Source organism: Sus scrofa, chromosome 6, assembly GCF_000003025.6.
Source record: "Sus scrofa isolate TJ Tabasco breed Duroc chromosome 6, Sscrofa11.1, whole genome shotgun sequence".
Lineage (NCBI taxonomy): Eukaryota > Metazoa > Chordata > Mammalia > Artiodactyla > Suidae > Sus > Sus scrofa.
In genome coordinates this window covers 45,904,550-45,925,152 of record NC_010448.4, presented here as the reverse complement: position 1 = coordinate 45,925,152, position 20,603 = coordinate 45,904,550, and the positions used below count along the sequence as shown (strand labels likewise).

Sequence of the window (20,603 nt, the reverse complement as noted above, 5' to 3'; positions counted from 1 at the left end):
ATGCGGGTTTGACCCCTGGCTTCACTCAGTGGGTTAAGGATCTAGCATTGCCGTGAGCTGTGGTATAGGTCGCAGACATGGCTCGGATCTGGTGTTGCTGTGGCTATAGGCTGGCAGCTGCAGCTCCAATTTGACCCTTAGCCTGGGAATTTTCATATGCTGCAGGTGTGGCCCTAAACAGACCAAACAAACAAACAACCTGTGCCTTGCCATCATTAATAAGTCTACAAATAACAAATGCTAGAGAGGGTGTGAAGAGAAGGGAACTCTCCTACACTATTGGTGGCAATGTAAATTGGTATAACCAGTATGAAGGATCCTCAGAGAACTAAATATACAACTACTATATGATCCAGCAAGCTCACCCTGGGAATATATCTGGGCAAAATTATAATTCAAAAAGATACTTGCACCCCCATATTTACTGTAGCACTATTCACAACAGCCAAGACATGGAAACAACCTAAATGTCCAATGGACAGATGAATGGGTTAAGATGTGGTTCATATATACAATGGACTACTACTCAGCCATAAACATAATGAAATAATGCCATTCACAGCAACATAAATACAGCTAGAGATTTTCATACTAATACTATATGATCTCACTTATATGGGAATCTAAAAGATGGCACAAATGAAACTACCTACCAACAGACATAGAGAATAAATTTGTGGTTGCCAAAGGGGTAGGGGGCAGGGGTGGACTGGGAGTCTGGGGTTAGTAGATGCAAACTATTATATTTAGAATGGATAAGCAATGAAGTCCTACTGTATAATACAGAGAACTATACCCAATCTCTTAGGATAGACCATGATGGAAGATAATATAAGAAAAAGAATGTATATGTATGTATGACTGGGTCACCTTGCTGTACAGCAGAAATTGGCACAACATTGGAAATGAACTATACTTCAATAAAAAAAATTTTTTAAATACTGTGCTTGGAATTCTGTGATTGTGAACTTAGGAAAAAAGAGAAGCAGACTTAAAAAGAGCACAAGCACTGTGGCAGTGATGATCAAGTGATAACAACATTTGCAGGGTTAAAGAGAAGGGAACAGAATATAATGGGAGGCACTGTATTATTATTGAAAGATCAGAGGTACAAGATTCAGTTTATGGACAAATCAATTCATCTTTCTAAGCCCCCAACTGTCTGTCTATACGACAGGAATGATAACTAACTTTTATGATCATTGTGAAGATTGGACTACTATAGGAAAAAACACTTGGTATAAAATAAGTATTTAGTGGAGTTCCCATTGTGGCGCAGTGGTCAACGGATCCGACTAGGAACTGTGAGGTTGCGGGTTCGATCCCTGGCCTTGCTTGGTGGGTTGAGGATCCAGTGTTGCTGTGAGCTGTGGTGTAGGCTGCAGATGTGGCTTGGATCCTGCGTTGCTGTGACTCTGGCGTAGGCTGGTAGCTATGGCTCCGATTGGACTCCTAGCCTGGGAACCTCCATATGCCATGGGAGTGGCCCTAGAAAAGACAATAAATAAATAAATAAATAAAATAAGTATTTAGTATTTAAGAGAGAACATTATGGAAGAATTTCCACACACAAAGGGGGACAGCAGGCAAGTGAAGTGTGTTGAAGATCACACAATGGACCTAGAGGGAAAACCTCAGGCCCCAAAAGTCAAGATCATTCTAGTACCACCTTTCGCTTTTTCTCATGTAATTTAGCAAATACTGCTTAATTGTGCTCCTAAATATATCCTGAACCTCTTCCCTTTATATTCAATAGAATACTTAATATGAAAATCTCTCTCCCTTGGACTAGTGGACTAGCTTCCTGCCTAGTTTCCCCACTTGAGGTTTGCAACCCACGTCACTAGGCTGCCACAGCTCTGCTTAAAATCCTATGGTGTTTTACTATACGATAGCTGCTTTTACAATAAAAGCCAAGCTCCTGAACATAGTCTACAAAGCTCTGAATGACCTGGTTCCTGCCCGCCTTTCAACCGAATCTCATACTACACTCCCTTTTGGTTTCTAAGCCCTGTCTACACTAGCCCTATTTTGTAGCTCTTTAAATGCTCCTAGCTATTAATTCTTGTTTAGGCCTTTCTAGGCACTTTTCCTTATGTCCAGATGGTATTTTCTCTTATTGTTTTTGCCTTTCCAAATCTCTACTTAAAAGGTCATACTTTTTGAGGAGTTCCTATTGTGGCGCAGTGGAAATGAATCCGACTAGGAACCATAAGGTTGCCAGTTCAATCCCTGGCCTCACTCAGTGGGTTAAGGATCGGTGTTGCTGTGAGCTGTGGTGTAGGTCGCAGATGTGGCTTGGATCTGGCATTGCTGGGGCTGTAGTGCAGGTTGGTAGCTGCAGCTCCAATTAGACCCCTAGCCTGGGAACCTCCCTATGCCATGAGAGCGGCCCTAAAAAGCAAAAAAAAAAATATCATACTTTTTTGAGGCCTTTTCTGATTCTACAACCAAATTATACCCTCCTTGTAATTAGACTTTTAGCAATTTTTTCTCTTCCTTAACAGGATTTTAACAATTTGTAATTACCTATTTATTTAGATTGATTTAATATCCTTCCCTCAATAGGTCTTAAGTTCTGCAAAAGCAAAGAAAATGTATATTGTCTTCATCAATGTGTATCCAACTCTGAGCATGGTTATGGTACATATTGGAAGATCAACCAATATTTGTTAACTGTCTCAATTAGCAAGTTTTTTTGTTTTTGTCTTTTTGCCTTTTCTAGGGCCGCTTCCCGCAGCATATGGAGGTTCCCAGGCTAGGGGTCTAATTGGAGCTGTAGCCACAGCCACAGCCACAGCAATGTGGGATCCAAGCCGTGTCTGTGACCTACACCACAGCTCACAGCAACACCGGATCCTTAACCCACTGAGCAAGGCCAGGGGTTGAACCTGCAACCTCATGGTTCCTAGTTGGATTCGTTCACCACTGCGCCACAACGGGAACTCCATCGAGTATTTAAATATATATTCCTTAATGAAAAATATCTAAAAAATTCCTCTAGAAAAAAGGAACAGGAGTTCCTGCTGGCACAGTGGGTTAAACATCCAACTGCAGAGTTCTTGCTATGGTGCAATGGGATCAACGTCTTTGGGACACTGGGACACAGGTTCGATCCCTAGCCCAGAACAGTGGGTTAATGATCCAGTATTGCTGAAGCTGCAGCTCAAGTTGTAAGTGTGGCTCAGATCTCATTCCTGGCCCTGGAACTCCATATGCCATGGGGCGGACAAAAAAGGAAGAAAAAAAATAATCTAACTGTAGCAGCTTGGGTCACTGTGGAGGTTTGATCCCTCACCCAGTGCAGTGGGTTAAAGGATCCAGCATTGCCACAACTATGTGTAAGTCCCAGTTGTGGTATGGATTGGATCCCTGGCCTGGGCACTTCCATATGGCATAGGTATAGCCATAAAAACAAAAAGGAAAAAGGGACGTAATTTTTTCAAACATGGCACACTGAGTACATGCATTTATTTTATTTTTTGTCTTTTTGCCTTTTCTAGGGCCGCTTCCCGCAGCATATGGAGGTTCCCAGGCTAGGGGCCCAATCGGAGCTGTAGCCGCCGGCCTACGCCAGGGCCACAGCAACGTGGGATCCGAGTGGCGTCTGTGACCTACACCACAGCTCACGGCAACACCGGATCCTTAACGCACTGAGCAAGGCCAGGGATCGCACCCTCAACCTCATGGTTCCTAGTCCCATTCATTAATCATTGCGCCACTATGGGAACTCCTTTTTTTTTTTTTTAATTTAATATATGCATTTATTACTTTTCTTTCATGAAGCTCCTCTAAAGTGATAGTAATGACATTAAATGAAAGACAAAACTCCAAGAGGACGAAAAGAGTGGGGGAAAAAAAGAGCAGCAACAAAAATTTAGAAATAGAACAGATGGAATAGTAATACATGATGTATCAACCATAAACAAAACAAAACAAAACAAAACAAACCCTGAAACCTAAGTCACAAATTGGCAGTATTGTAGAAGGCCAGATATTTTCAAGAATGCAATCAACAGGTTATCTTTGAAACTAGGGTGCATGAGGGCCTGCAAAAAGGAAGATTAATGTTAAATCTATAAGAAACAGACCCCATATTCTCAAACCTACTTCATACAGCAGGCTGATTCCCCAGTCTACTATACCCAGTAAGCTCTCAGAATCTGACACCAAGATTATTTTACTAATTCCAAAAAGAAAGGAGAGGATTACATTCTGAAGAAAATCAGCCCAAGAGAAAAGAACTGATAGGTAGTGTCAGCCAATGAACTGTTCTAGGCAGCTCACTCTACACTGACCACCACCAATAAATCTATAAATCTTCAGCCACAAACAAGCTCAAATCAGACATTTAAGGCTCAAATAAGTCTTAATAGGAGCAAACAGCCTTGATTCATTAGCTATTTCAGGAAAACATTAAATAAAAGAGCTTAAAATAAAAAAAGAGAAAAAAGGGAGAAAAAAATTAAAATTCATAAGAATGCTTCTAAAAACAATATAAAACAATCCTACAAGAGAAGGATATCAGAGAAAGAAATAGTGAAAGATGAAAAATGGTTTTATAAGAATTAATACAAGAATTAGAACTTCATAAAATCTCACAGTAAGTATAATATAAAAAGTAGAGAAAAAATAATTCTAGGGCTAGCAAAAGAAATTTAAGATCTGAATTATGAGTGTTCATTCATTCAAAAAAATTACTGAGCCTTTACTATGTGTCAGACATAGTGCCAAGCATGGTATATAAAAAAATGATCAAATGGAGTTAGTGGCCACTACTAAGGATCTGGTGTTGTCACTGCCGTGACTCAGGTTAGATCTCTGGCCTAGGAACTTCCACATGCTGTGGGTGCAGCCAAAAAAAAAAAAAAAAAGTGACCAATCAAGGTTTGAAACATACAGAACAGAGAAAAAGAGAGAATACAATGGGAAACATATGATAAACAAAATAAAAGAAGAAAAATTGCAGGGATTTTTAGTTTCCAAAATGAAATGTCTCAGTGAGTGCCCAGCCAAATGAAAAAATAAAATCAACATCATTAATACCTCAACACAAAATATCATAACCTCACAAATAAATAATAAACTCTAAAAGATTCCAAAGAGATTAAACAGGTCGCCTCAAAGAATTAAAAAAAAAAAAAAAAAAAAAAAAAAAAAACCTGAATGGGTTTTGGACTTCTCAGCAACACTAGATACCAGAAGATTAGAAATTCTTAAGCAAAGCCTTTAAAAATGTGAAGGAAGTTTTCAATCTAAAATTACATTTCCAGTCAAATTATCAATCACATTTTTATTCATGCAAGAACTCACAAAATATACTATTACTTCTTTTACATACTTCCCTTGGTTGCTTTTGAAAGATGTGCTTCATAATAATGAGAAAACAAACCAAGAAGGAAGGCAAGAGATCCAACAGTCAAGGTATACAAAAGTATCCAATCCATGCAAATACAGAAGAGAATCAAAAAGCACTCAAACGGGAGTGAAAAAGGGGATCAATGGGACAACCCTAAGGGAATCCACTAAAGCTATGTAACAACTGCACCTAAGGAAGAAGAGCAGAGGGTTAGAGGAAGATGTCTCAATTAAAAAACAAACAAGTGACCACGATGTCTAAAAAGAGGTTAGTGACAGATGCAAAGGAAACTAAGCCACTCTCAAAGTTAAGACAAAGTTTAACTTCATGGAAAAGAAAACCATTTACACAGGCCTAAGGCGAACTGAATAATGATTTATTAAAAATTGTGGTATAATTATATTTGGAGGATGAGGAAAGAGGGTATAAGCTAAATTTTCGAACCCCACAGTGAAAAGTCAATCATCACTAAAACCAGATTTAATTCTTGAAAAAATTCTGAGAGAAGAAAGGATAGAAATGGTGACAAATGATAACGGCATCATGGGGAAGGAAGATTATGTAGGAAATAAAATAAATGTAAAATATGAGTTCCAGAAGGAGAATATGGTGATGATGCAGAACCAACAATAAGACAAATTCCCAGAGTTGAGGAAAACGATTAATTTTTTTTTTTTTTTTCTTTTCAGGGCCGCACCTGCAGCATATGGAGGTTCCAGGCGAGGGGTTGAATCAGAGCTACACCTGCCAGCCCACACCACAGCCACAGCAATACAGGATCCGAGCTGGCGTCTGCGACCTACACCACAGCTCACGGCAATGCCAGACCCTTAACCCACTGAGTGAGGCCAGGGATCGAACCTGCAACCTCATGGTTCCTGGTCAGATTTGTTTCTGCTGTGCCACGAGGGGACCTCTGAAGAAAAAGGTCAATAATCAGATGGTTCCTTTCTCTGCTGAGCAGAATTTATGAGGAGTTTTAATTAGATATCTTGGTAGAATTCCTGAGGTTCAAAGAAAAAGAAAACTACACAGAAGTAAAAACCTGATGAATGAGGTTGTATCCTAGAAACACATTTGTGTTTGGTGTTGCCCAAACAGTTATCTAAAGTTTTGTATTAGTTACCAGCCTTGAGATATCAGGGGATTAATATAGAAATATGGATTTCATGCTTTTCTTGCAAGATTGGATTAGCTGGCAGGACTCGGCCTGTATTCTCAAATGACAGCTAACTTAGACTTAAGTATTTACTCCTTTGAGACAGGGTACAGACTCTCATTAGCCACTGTCCCCACTGTTTCTTAGTTCTACATGGATGCTCAGGCCAGAGTTTCAGTTTTCATGTACATTTGCAATATTGGTTTTCTTAATTTTACCTTTATTTCTGAAGGGTTTTGGAGATCTGGGTTGACAGTTCTTTAGCAAATAAAATATTGTTCAATTTTCTATTTCTCTTCTTAAAGGCCGCAACTGTGGCACATGGAAGTTCCTGGGCTATGGGTTGAATTAGAGCTGTAGCTGCTGTATATACTACAGCCATGGTGATACCACACCTGTGACCTATGCCACAGCTTGTGGCAATGCCGGATCCTTAATCCACTGAGAGAGGCCAGAGATCCAATCAGCATCCTCACAGAGACAGTATCAGGTCCTTAGCCCTCTGAGTCACACCTGCAACTCCTGTTCCACTTTTCTGACCATGGTTTATGAAGAGAAATCCAGTCATTCAAATAGTTTCTTTACAAGTAATGTATTATTTTTCCATAATTCTTCCAATACTTTGCCATCCATTTTCAGCACTTGATTATGATGTGGGTATGGATTTTGTTGGGTTTATCCTGCTTAGGGTGGCTGAGCTTCTTGCATTGACATGTTTGTTATTTCTTCCACCAAATTTGATCAGTCATTATTTCTTCAAATATTTTTTACATGAGTTCTTGTTGTGGCTCAGTGGTAACAAACCCAACCGGTAACCATGAGGATGTGGGTTTGCTCACTGGCCTCACTCAGTGGCTTAAGGATCTGGTGTTGCGGTGAACTGTGGTATAAGTCACAGACAAGGCTCGGATCCTGCACTGCTGTGGCTGTGGCATACGCTGGCAGCTGCAGCTCTGATTTGACCCTTAGCCTGGGAACTTCTGTATGCTGCATGTGCGGCCCTAAAAAGCAAAAAATAAAAATAAAATAAACTTTCCCTTCCTCTTCTGGGACTTCAATGATACAAATATTAAACTCATCTTGAGGTTGTATTCTTTACAAGTTTTCCATCTTTTTTCCTGTTATTCAGATTGCCTAATTTCTTTTCCTGTGTCTTCAAGTTCATTAATTTTCCTCTGTTATCTCCACTCTCCTACTGAGCCTATCCAGTGGGTTTAAAAATATTTGGCCATCATATTTACCAGTTCTAAAATTTTCATTTCTTGTCTACAGCTATACCACCCTGAACACATCCAATCTCATCTAAAATTTCCATTTCTTTTCAAATCTTGTTTTTATTATTATTTTTTGTCTTTTTGACCTTTTTAGTGCCTCACCCATAGCATACGGAGGTTCCCAAGCTAGGGGTCTAATCAGAGCTGTTGCTGCCAGCCTATACCAGCGCCAAAGCAACTCGAGATCCAAGCGTCATCTGCAACCTATGCCACAGCTCACAGCAATGCCAGATCCTTAACCCACTGAGCGAGGCCAGGGATTGAACCTGTAACCTCATGGTTGCTAGTCAGATTTGTTTCCACTGCACCATGATGAGAACTCCCTGTATCTTCTGTTTTTAAATTGGATGTTTTTGCTATTGAGTTATATGGGTTCTGTATATATATTTTAGACATTAACCACTTATTAGATATATAATTTGCAAATATTTTCTCTCATTCAGTAAGTTGCCTTTTTGTTTTGCTGATACCTTTTCAGTGCAGATTTTTAGTCTGATGTTATCTCACTTGTTTATCTTGGATTTTGTTGCCTTTGCTTTGGTGTCGTAACAAAAAAAAAAATCCAATATGAATGCCACTTATCCTCTGTTTTCTTCGAGGAGGTTTATGGTTTCAGGACTTGCATTCAAGACTTTAACACATTTTGAGTTGATTTTTGTGCAAGGTGTAAGAGAGTGGTCCAGTTTTTACACCATTTATTGAAGAGACTGTCCTCTTCCCGTTGTATGTTCTTAGCTCCTTTTCCATTAATTAATTGACCCTATATATGTGGGTTTATTTCTTGGCTCTTTATTATGTTCCACCGATCTATGTGTCTGCTTTTATGCCAATACCATACAACTTTTACTGTAGCTTTCTTTTTCTTTTCCTTTTTTTTGGTCTTTTTGCCTTTTCTAGGGCCACTCCCACGGCATATGGAGGTTCCCAGGCTAGGGGTTTAATCGGAGCTGTAGCTGCTGGCCTACACCAGAGCCACAGCAACTCGGGATCCGAGCCGTCTACAACCTACACCACAGCTCACAGCAATGCCGGATCCTTAACCCACTGAGCAAGGGCAGGGACAGAACCCGTAACCTCGTGGTTCCTAGTCAGATTCGTTAACCACTGCGCCACGATGGGAACTCCCTACTATAGCTTTCTAATCTAGTTTGAAATCAGAAAGTGTTATGCCTCCAGCTTTGCTCTTTTTGCTCAAGATTGCTTTGACAATTCAGGGTCTTTTGTGGTTCCATACAAGTTTTAGGATTGTTTGTTTTAGGATTGTTTGTTGTATTTCTCAGAAAAATGCCTGTGGCATGCAAAAGTTCCAGGGTTAAGGCCTGAACCCAAGCCATAGCTGCAACCCAAGCCATAGCAGTGACAGTGCTGGATCCTTAACCTGGTATGCCACCAGGGAATACCTGCCTTGGAATTTTGAGAGGGATTGCACTAAATCTGCAGATTGCTTTGGGTTGTATGAACATTTTAACAATATTTATTCTTCAAATCCATGAGCATGGACTAGCTTTCCATTTATTTGTGAATTCTTTAATTTTTTTTCCCATCAATGTCTTATTTTTTCAATGTACAGGTCTTTTTTACCTCCTTGATTAAATTTATTTCTAGGTATTTTGTTTCTTTTTGGCTGCACCTGCAGTGTGTAGAAGTTCCTGGGCCTGGTGGCGAACCTACACCACAGTAGTGACCCAAGCCACAGAAGTGATAATGCTGGATCTTTAACCACTAGGCCACCAGGGAACTCTGCATTTTTTTTTTTTCCAGGGCTGCATCTGTGGCACATGGAAGTTTCCAGGCTAGGGGTCAAATCAGAGCTACAGACTGCCAGCCTAAGCCACAGCCACAGCAACCTGGGATCTGAGCTACATCTGTGACCTACACCACAGCTCATGGCAACACCAGATCCCCAACCCCACAAGAGGCCAGGGATTGAACCCACATGCTCATGGATACTAGTCGGATTCATTTTCACTGCACCACAACAGGAACTCCTCCATCTTTTTTTTTTTTTTTTTTTTTTGGATGATGTAGTTTAAATGGGATTGTTTTAACTTCTCTTTCTGAGTGTTTGTTCTTAGTGTATAGAAATGCAATTGATTTTTGTATATGGATTTTGTAACCTGCAACTTTGAATTCATTTATTAATTCTAACATTTTTTTTTTCTGATGGAGTCTTTAAGGTTTTCCACACATAATATATCATCTCCAAATAGTGACGGTTTTACTTCTTCCTTTCTGATTTTGGATTGCTTTTATCTTGTTTTCTCCCCTAGTTGCTCTGGCTTAGACTTCCAGTACTATGTTGAATAAAAGTGGTGTGAGTGGTAATTCTTGTCTTGTTGCTGATCTCAGAGGACAAGCTTTCAGTTTTTTACCACTGACTGTAATGTTAGCTGTGGCCTTGTCACATATGGTCTTTTTAATTTTGACGTACATTCCCTTTTTATGGAGAGGTTTTATCATGAATGGTGTTGGAAAAAACTCAACATTTTAAATAAGATTTTAGTTAATGTAATTTTAAAATTTATATGCAAAACCAAAAAGACATGTATAACTAAATACGTCTGAAGAAAAAGGTAGAGGGACCTGTCCCATCAGAGATCAGGCCTTTATATAAAGGCAAGAGTAATTAGTAGAGGGATAGATAAAAAGGCCAATGGAACAAGAGTGACCTGTGTATACACGGAATTTTAATATACAACAGAAGGTGCATTGTGGATCAGTGGAAAACAAGTGGGCTTTTCATTCAGTGGAGCAAAGATAGCTTATTTTCTAAATGGGAAAAAATTATAACTGATCTCACAATTCCTGAAAACTAATTCCAGTTATATCAATAGGGCTTTAATAAGTAAGTCAAAACATAAAAATTCTTGGAAGAAAAAACAGGAGAAAATTGGGTCATGAAAAGGTTTCTTAAGACTCCAAAGGTGTGAAGCATTCAGGAAAAAAGTAAATAAAAAACAATCATAAACTGTGTATAATGTAATTGCTAAATATATAATGTAACCATACTAAAACAAAGAATTACTGTTTACCAAAAAATTTCACAAAGAAAGCAAATAAATAAGCTACAGCTGGAAAAGATGTCCATAAAACATGTTACTGACCAAAAATTAGTACCTAGAAAATACATCAGGAATTCCTAGAAATTTTAAGAAAAAGACAAACAGCCTAATTAAAAAAAAATCAAAATGTTATTACACAGGCATTCCCACTCTGGCAAAGTGGGTTAAGGATCCAGTGTTGCTACACCTGAGGCTCACATTCAACCCCTGGCCCCAAAACTTCCATATGCTGTGGGTGTGGCCAAAAAAAAAAAGGCATTATGCAAAAGAGATGCTAATGGCTGAACATGTGGAAAGGTAATCATCTTCAAGAGTAACCAGGAAAACTTAATTTAAAACAATGAAATAGGATTTTATAATCACTAATCAGATTGTTAAAAATTTTTTTTTAATTTATGATATCAATTACAGGGAAAGAGAGTGATACAAACATTTTGAAAACAGTTTGGCATTGCCTGGTGAAGTTGAATAAGAATGTATGCCAAAATATTACAAAGCCACGGTCATCAAGACAGTGTGGTACTGGTACCAAAACAGACATACAGACCAATGGAACAGAATAGAGAGGCCAGAAATAAACCCAGACACCTATGGTCAATTAATCTTTGACAAAGGAGGCAAGAACATAAAATGGGAAAAAGACAGTCTTTTCAGTAAGTATTGCTGGGAAACCTGGACAGCTGCACACAAATCAATGAAACTAGAACACACCCTCACACCATGCACAAAAATAAACTCAAAATGGCTTAAAGACTTAAATATAAGACAAGAGACCATCAAACTCCTGGAAGATAACATAGGCAAAATATTTTCTGACAACAACCTTATAAATGTTTTCTCAGGTCAGTCCCCCACAGCAACAGGAATAAAAGCAAAAATAAACCAATGGGATCTAATCAAACTGACAAGCTATTGCACAGTAAAGGAAACCAAAAAGAAAACAAAAAGACAACTTACAGAATGGGAGAAAATAGTTTCAAACGATGCAACTGACAAGGGCTTAATCTCCAAAATATACAAACAAGTTATACAACTCAACAGCAAAAAAGCCAACAACGTAACTGAAAAATAGGCCTGAATAGACATTTCTCCAAGGAAGATATACAGATGGCCAACAAGCACATGAAAAAATGCTCAACATCACCGATGATTAGAGAAATGCAAATCAAAACTACCATGAGATACCACCTCACACCAGTCAGAACAGCCATCATTAATACGTCCACAAATAACGAATGCTGGAGGGGGTGTGAAGAAAAGGGAACCCTCCTGCACTGTTGGTGGGAATGTAAACTGGTATAACCACTATGGAGAACAATATGGAGGTACCTTAGAAAACTAAACATAGAACTACCATATGACCCAGCAATCCCACTCTTGGGCATATATCCACAAAAAACTTTCTTTGAAAAAGACGCATGCACCTGTATGTTCATTGCAGCACTATTCACAATAGCCAAGACATGGAAGCAACCCAAATGTCCACCGACATTTGGCAGGATTAGGAAGATGTGGTATATATACACAATGGAATACTACTCAGCCATAAAAGAGAACGAAATAGGAGTTCTCGTTGTGGCGCAGCGGTTAACAAATGCGACAGGAACCATGAGGTTGCGGTTCGGTCCCTGCCCTTGCTCAGTGGGTTAAGGATCCGGCATTGCTGTGAGCTGTGGTGTAGGTTGCAGATGCGGCTTGGATCCCGTGTTGCTATGGCTCTGGCATAGGCCAGTGGCTACAGCTCCGATTTGACCCCTAGCCTGGGAACCTCCATATGCTGCGGAAGTGGCCCAAGAAATGGCAAAAAGACCAAAAAAAAAAAAACACAAAAAACAAAAAAAGAACGAAATAATGCCATTTGCAGCAACATGGATGGAACTAAGTGAAGTAAGTCAGAAAGAGAAAGACAAATACCGTATGATATCACTTATATCTGGAATCTAATATGTGGCACAAATGAACTTTTCCACAGAAAAGGAGGTCATGGACTTGGAGAATAGACTTATGGTTGCCAAGGCGGAAGGAGCGTGATGGATGGAATGCTTGGGGTTAATAGATGCAGACTATTGCCTTTGGAATGGATTAGCAATGAGATCTTGCTGTATGGCACTGGGAATGCTATCTAGTCACTTATGATATGTGAGCATGATAATGTGAGAAAAAAGAATGTATATGTGTATGTGTGACCAGGTCACCTTGCTGTACAGCAGAAAATTGGCAGAACACTGTAAACCAGCTATAATGGAAAAAAATAAAAATCAGTATATAAAAACAAAAACAAAAACAAACAACAGAATGTATGCCAAAAACAGAACACCAAGAAATAAAGCTAAGCTTTCCTAAGTCTGTTAAAAAAAAAAAAAAAAAGTATGCCAAGACTTGGCAATTACATTCCTAGGTGTATTTCCTAGCAAATTTCTTGCAAAGGCAAATCTAGAGATTTTATATTTTTATGTTAATTATGTTACATACCTATTGTGTACGTACTATATTTTATAAATAACTAAACATTTTTAAAAAATTTGTCTTCTTATTTTTATTTATTTATTTATTTAGTCTTTTTTTGCCTTTTTCTAGGGCCTCTCCCACAGCATATGGAGGTTCCCAGGCTAGGGGTCAAATCGGAGCCACAGCCACAGGCCCACGCCAGAGCCACAGCAACGCGGGATCTCAGCCGCATCTGCAACCTACACCACAGCTCACGGCAACGGCGGATCGTCAACCCACTGAGCAAGGCCAGGGATCGAACCTGCAACCTCATGGTTCCTAGTCAGATTTGTTAACCAGTGCGCGACGATGGGAACTCCTTAACTATACTTTTTTTTAAATAAAAAACTTAATGGATAGGTTTAAGAGCCACAAGTTCATAGCTGGGTATATATTAGTGAATCAAGACAAATCAAGGCAGGGAATTCTATGTAAAGGCAGTATAAATGGAAGAACAGACAAAGAATAAAAGATAACAGAGATGATTCAGATGTTCTAATGTCTGTTTAATAGGAGTTTAAGAGAGAAAAGAGGAGCAAGATAATATTTGAGGAGATGACTCTCAGGATTTCCTATCACCAGAAAAAGATATGTCATTAGGTTGAAAAATACAACCAGAAGCAAAATATGAGGAGGTAAAGATAACCAGACCTGAATATATCACTGTAAAAACTGAGCCCATTAGAGGAAAAGTTTATAAAGGAACAAGAATCATAAGAAACCATAGGAGAATAACTTCATGGTCTAATGGTAAGCAAAGATTTCTGTTTTCTTTTTTGGCTGTCCCGAGGCATATGGAGTTTCCAGGCCAGGGATCAGATCTAAGCTATAGCTGCGACCTATGCCGCAGCTGCAGCAATGCCAGATCCCTTTACTCGCTGTGCTGGCCTGGGACTGAACCCAGTCCTGGCACTGCAGAGATGCTGCCAATTCTGTTGTGCCACAGTGGGAACTCCAAGCAAAGATTTCTTAAACAGGACAAAAAGTACAGATAGTGTATATCTAAGATTCAAAAACAGGCTAAGGAAGAACTAATTACATAAGACTGAACAAATGTGAAGCACAAAATAAATTTTGTGCTAAGTTTTACAAAAATTGAAAACTACTGTTCAAAAAAAGAAACCATAAAGAGAGCTAAAAGACATTTCAGAGTGGAAGATATTTGCAATTTTTAGAATGTGGAATATGCTCATAAGCAAAATATAAAGAATCCTTACACATTATTAATAAAAACACAGGCAATCCAACAGAAAAACAGGTAAAAAATACTTCAACAGACAATTCACTACAGAAGAATTCCAAAAGAACAAAAATGATATGAAAATGCATCAAGCTCATCAGTAAAAAGGGAAATGCAAACTAAGACCACAATGAAGAATCATTATACACTTAGCAACTGGTAAAAATCAAAGTTTGACAATCCCATACATTAGGACGCATGTAGAACAATGGGAGCTCCCATATATTGCTGGTGGGATTGTAAACTATAGACATTAAACACAGACAATCTAATGTCTACAGATTGTAAACTATAGACATTAAAGAAAAGTTGAGGCGTTCCCTGATGGCTCAGTGGGTTAAGGAGCTGGCATTACCACTGCTGTGGCTCTGGTTACAGCTATGGTGTGGGTTTGATCCTTGGCCCATGAACGTCCACGTGCCCCAGTATAGCAAAAAAAAAAAAAAAAGAAAGAAAAGAAAAGTTGAAAATTGGGCAGCTAAAGACAGAATGTCTTATCCACTTATTTCTCTCCTATTCAAAGAACATAAAGATGTTCATAGTAGCTACTCGTAACTGTCAAATACTAGGAACAAGCTGCCTATGAAAAGTAGAACTGAAGAATAAACTGTGGTCTACTCATATAATCAAATGAATCAACTCTGACTATAAAAAATAATATGTATGAATCTGAAAAGCAAAATGCTCAAGAAAGAAGCAACATGAAAGAATATATACAGTATGAGTCTATGTATATAAAATTCAAACTCAATTAAAACTAAACTATATTGTGGGTGGCCCTCTTAGTTGATAAAAGTATAAAGAGACACAAGATACTAGGGACTCAGTGTTGTAGTTCTTGACCTGGGTGATGGTTCCATGACAGTTCGTTTTATAATTGTTTGACTATCTACCTATAATTTGTTACTTTTCTGTAATTGAGATAATTACCAATAAAAAAATAAAATATATTAATTGTCTGCTGTCCATATCTATCCTGCATGCATAAATGGATAGATGGAACAAACAAATGGAATAAGAGGCCCTGAAATACAAACTAATAAAAATCAGAACTTAACTGCTTAACAGGTAGACAAAACAATGATGAAATAATCACCTGTTGAGTAAGTGATGCTAAAATAAAATATGGGGGGGGGGAGAACTGATTTGGACTTTCAATTTACAGCTTACTGTAAAACATCTTTAAAATGGATTATTTAACTTTAAAATGGATAACTTTTAAATGTTTTTAAAAATAGCAGAAACAAGTTTTTAAAGGATAAAATATCCATAAAATTTGTAGAGGCTAGTTAATTTTCTAAAGTCAGAACTTATAATAACCACAAAGGAACTGACTACATTAAAACATAAGGTTGCCAATCAAAATTAAAATTTAAAAAGAAAAAGCACCCCCTGGAAACTGGTAAATAAACACTTTTATTTCATACAGTCCAGAAAAACTGTTTTCAGGAAAATTAGGACAGTAATAGATAACAAGTATAAAATAGAGCAGTGAACAAGTTAAAGACAATAGCATCCTTAATATGAAAATGTCCACTTTTATTAGCTCTTAAGAGAAGGACACAATTTAGTGTACCAAGAAATCATTGTAAAAGTTATTAGGGATGATAAAGCATTAAAGTTAAGAAAGGGAGGAGTTCCTATTGTGGCTCAGAGGAAATGAATCTGACTACCATCCATGAGGATGCAGGTTCAATCCCTGGTTTTGCTCAGGGGGTTGAGGATCCGGTGTGGCCGTGAGCTGTGGTATAGATCGCAGACACGGCTTGGATCCTGTGTTGCTGTGGCTGTGACGCAGGCCGGCAGCAGCTACAGTTTCAATTAGACCCCTAGCCTGGGAACCTCATATGCCATGGGTGTGGCCCTAAAAAGACAAAAATAAATAAATAAATTAAAAATAAAGTTAAGAAAGGAAGAAACTGTCCACTTTTAGAATTACATATTGAAGTTATGCAAAGGTCACATGAAATGAGGTGCTGGACTTATTAGGACAGATGAAGGATTGGCCCCCTGGCTGCCAATGCACACACCTGCCTCAGGCCTCTGAATGCCTGGCTTCCTTTCTCTAGAATGTTCTTCCTCCTGGTAATCATGTAGAATGATTTACTGCTGTACTTCTTCAGGTCTCTGCTCAAATGTCATCTTTTTTTTTAGGTTGCACCCGAGGCATGTGAAGGTTCCAAGGCTAGGGGTCGAATCAGAGCTACAGCTGCTGGCCTACACCACAGCCACAGCAACATCAGATCCAAGCTGCATCTGTGACCTACAATACAGCTCACAGCAATGGTGGATCTTTAACCCACTGAGCAAGGCCAGGGATCAAACCTGCAACCTCATAGTTTCTAGCCAGATTCATTTCCGCTGCACCACAACACGAATTCCCCAAATGTCATCTTATTGGAGAAAGTTTCTCATAGCATGTCACATAAAATAGCACTCTCCACCCCTTTCTCTACTTTGTTTTACTTTTCAGCACTTACCATTATATATAGTACATATTCATTTATTTGTGTATCTCTCCCTGGACTGGGGGGTAAACTCTGTGATTGGAGACTTTGCCTATTCTATTCACTGCTGTATCAGTGTTGAGTGTAGTGCTGGGCGTGCAAAAGGTATTCAATAAATATATACTGAATGAATGAATGTGTGGTCCTGTTTTTGCTCCTAGGTACCAAATCTCTTTGCCAGCACTAAGTTCTCAAGGAGGCACAGACCCTTATTTTCCAGCATTTTATCGAAAGTCAATGACGTGCACGCTCAAATCGCCCTCTTTGACATCTATGTGGATCAGTTCTTCTACCTCTTTGGCCCTCACCTTCCACTGAGCTCCCTATCTCAACCTTTCTTATGGAGGTTCTACATTTTAGGAGTTATATACAGTAGCCCTATTACGCTACAAACTCTGAAATTGCTTATTCGCTTTTTTAACTCTTCAGTACCTAGCAGAGTTCCTCACACACATTAGGAAATCAGTAAATGTGTATTAATGTATGAAGGAAGCAATGAGAGTAGGAGCTGCTCTATCTTAAAAACCCTCAAAAAAAAAAAAAAAAAAAGTCTTTGGTAACTTAGAGAAAAAAATATTTCCAGAGACAGGGATGCTTTTTAAAGACTAAATACAAAAGAGGATGAGAAGCTTATAAGGAAGTAGACCCAAATTATAGAGAGAAAGGAATATTATTAGAGAAGGGGGAGGAGGTCACCAGCTGGTTAGACGTGGGACAGAAGTAGAAGAGAAGAAAAGTAGGCAGAGTATGTTAAATAAGGGGAAAAGGTAAGGTCATTTGAAAGGTCATGCTGAAAAGGCTTCCTCTTGCACAACAGGCCTCAAGTTTTTAAGAGGCACGTCCCAGACTGCATGTCAAAGGCGCAGTCTCTCCGCTGACCAACCACTTACCTGGCCACTGGCCTCTTGTTAGTTCTCTGTCAACCAGCCAGGGCTCCTTCCCCTGCTCCAAGAAGGAGATCACATCTGGTTTAGAAATAGAATGTCCTGCTTACAAAAGAAGTAACGAGATAAGTTTATGATGAGAATGTCCCAGAATTCAAATCCAATCCCTTCATTATCAAGAGTCAAAGAAAGACACATCGGCGTTACGAAACATAACAGAGAACTTGAGACTCCCCTCATAACTCAAAGCATAAACGCCTCTTTCTAACTCTAAAGTATTAAAAACATTCCTCTGGGAGCAGGATGTGGAAATCCAAACGGTTACTGGAAAGGTAGGTGAGTATAACAGCAGAGGAAGCAGACCCTCTAAGGGCTGAATCTAAATTATTATGGACAGACGTCCTTACCCATCGAAACCAGGTTGCTGTAATTCTCCAGCATCACATCTCTGTATAAAGCTCTCTGATCATCATTCAGGCATTCCCACTCCTCCTGAGAGAAGTCTATGGACACATCACTGAACATCACTGACTCCTGGAACAACAACCATGGTAAATTTTTAAAAATTAGATTTGATTAATACAAAGAAGTACTTTTGTGAAGGAAAGAGAGAGGAAAAAAAAAATAAAGGTAGAAGAAGCGAAAAAACAGAAAGCATACAGAGCGGGGCTGAACGTCTCTGATGCACGTCAAGGGTTATAAACAAATAAGCAGGATCGAATCGCTGTGCTTCCACAGTCACTCTGTTTCCCCCGGGGCAAAACTGCCTGTGTGTAGTGGGACACTTCCATTATCCAAACAAGTCTGGGAAGGTACCGAATCCGGCTAAGAGGAGGAACTATCCAATGAAATAGTATAAACCAACACCCAGCACATGCTTATCATAGAGTCTGTTCTAAACACATGTGAATCTCTCTCTCTCTCTCTTTTTCCAAAATAGCTAAGAGCAAAATTTCAGAATAAGGGATAAAGAGAAGATATTAAAAGCATCCAGAGGAAAGCAGATTGGATAAAAGTCATCAAGAATCAGAAAGGCAATGGGGTTCTTAAGAAAATCGTTGTGAACAATTCAATATGCTAATGAAGAAAAGAAATTCTGATCTAGAATTTCATAACCAAACTATGATTCTGTTGTGACAAGTGAAAAAAGACATTTCTAAACGTAAAAGGTCTCAAGCACAATTTCTTAGGAAACTACCAGAGGTTGTGCTCCACCAAAATCAGAGGAAACCAGAAAAGAGGAAAACATGGGATTCAAGAAAGGGAATGCAGTGTCTCCATGTTCAAAAGGAACTGATGTGTTTGACCAGATGGAAAACATATTGATTGGCATGTGGCAGTGATTCTGGAGATTTTGGCTATAACTACATGAACAACTAAGCAAATAGGGGGAGAAAGCAATTAACCCCAGGAAAAACGAAAGGCTGTAATAGAATAAAACCATAAGCTGGCTCAGCAATGAGTGATATTTGCAAGTCATAAGAATGCACCCACGACTGATTTAACCAAAGGAGTTCCCTCTGTGACACAGTGGGTTAAGAATCCCACTGCAGTGGCTGGGGTAGCTGCAGAGGTGCAGGTTTGATCCCCGCCCCTAGCATAGCGAGTTAAAGGATCTGGCGTTGCTGCAACCATGGCTTGGATTCAATCCCTGGCCTGGGAACATCCATATGCTGCAGGTACAGCCATTAAAAAAAATAATAATATAATAACATATATATATATGATTCATACAGAATCAGAGGAAGTGAAGGATACAATGTGGGAGTACAATGTCCATTCCACGCTGCAGTGAGTCAAGAGATAATGAGTAAAACTGTCCTCAATGTTTGAGAGTTGAGGACAGCTACCTTTTGGGAATGGAAATGGTATTGTGGCCAGATGAAATAGTACTACTTGACCTGTGAATATACATAAAGTGACTTGAAAAAATATTTTATCTTAGAAAATTAAATTTGCATATAATTTAAATCTGATCCATCCTAATGTCACACCACTATATAATAAAAGTCATTCTTTGTTACAACAAATTCTTTTCCTAAGTACATTTCTCCACAAATAAGATTCTATAATACTAACATAAATGACAATTCTCTTTTGCTTCCAGACATTGAGGCTGAAGGTGATCTTTTAAAGACCTTCCCAATACTGGCCCCATCTTACCCAAAACCATCCATTGCTCAACTGTAAATTCTCTTTGTTCCTGAGCTACAGGAAGCTGATGGACAGCATGATCCAGTTTCACACAAATGGCTTTACTGAGTCTGTGTATCGTGGATGAGCTGGTGGGATGTCAGAGCTCTGTACCAACCACTAGACACACACCTGACCTGAAAGGCTCACACACCAGATCTTTCTATGTATTAAGAATGAAATAAAAAAAAAAAAAAAGAATGAAATCCAGAAGTTCCCTTGTGGTGTAGAGGTTAGGGATCCAGCTTTACCACAGCTGCAGCTCGGGTTTGGGCCTGGCCAGGGAAGTTTCACATGCCACAGGCACAGCCAGAAAACAAACAAACAAACAACCCCCCCCCCCCAAAAAAAAGAATGCAGAGTTCCCATCATGGCTCAGTGGAAATGAATCCAACTAGTATCCATGAGAATGCGGGTTTGATCCCTGGCCTCGCTCAG

The 20,603-nt window shown here is 39.0% G+C and overlaps 2 protein-coding genes across 9 annotated transcripts in view; both read right to left on the bottom strand.

The window, feature by feature from the left end:
* Positions 1–20,603, bottom strand: part of ZNF566 (zinc finger protein 566) — a 33,793-nt gene that overhangs the window by 2,623 nt on the left and 10,567 nt on the right. The window contains exons 3-4 of one of the 5 annotated variants that reach the window (XM_021097192.1): positions 18,380–18,506; positions 17,979–18,074 (exon numbers count right to left, since the gene is read on the bottom strand). The exons of 2 other annotated variants lie outside the window; for them this stretch is intronic. In XM_021097192.1, coding sequence (XP_020952851.1) covers positions 17,979–18,074; positions 18,380–18,506 — 223 coding nt within the window. Of the gene's footprint in view, positions 1–17,978; positions 18,078–18,379; positions 18,507–20,603 lie in introns of all 5 variants that reach the window. 2 more of the 5 variants (XM_021097193.1, XM_021097191.1) reach the window with 2 other exon arrangements.
* LOC110255280 (zinc finger protein 82 homolog) overlaps positions 1–20,603 on the bottom strand; it is a 75,535-nt gene that overhangs the window by 44,652 nt on the left and 10,280 nt on the right. The window contains exon 1 of one of the 4 annotated variants that reach the window (XM_021097166.1): positions 17,979–18,078. The exons of the other annotated variants lie outside the window; for them this stretch is intronic. The gene's annotated coding sequence lies outside the window, so the exon portion shown is untranslated. Of the gene's footprint in view, positions 1–17,978; positions 18,079–20,603 lie in introns of those variants that run through there. 4 annotated transcript variants of the gene reach the window in all.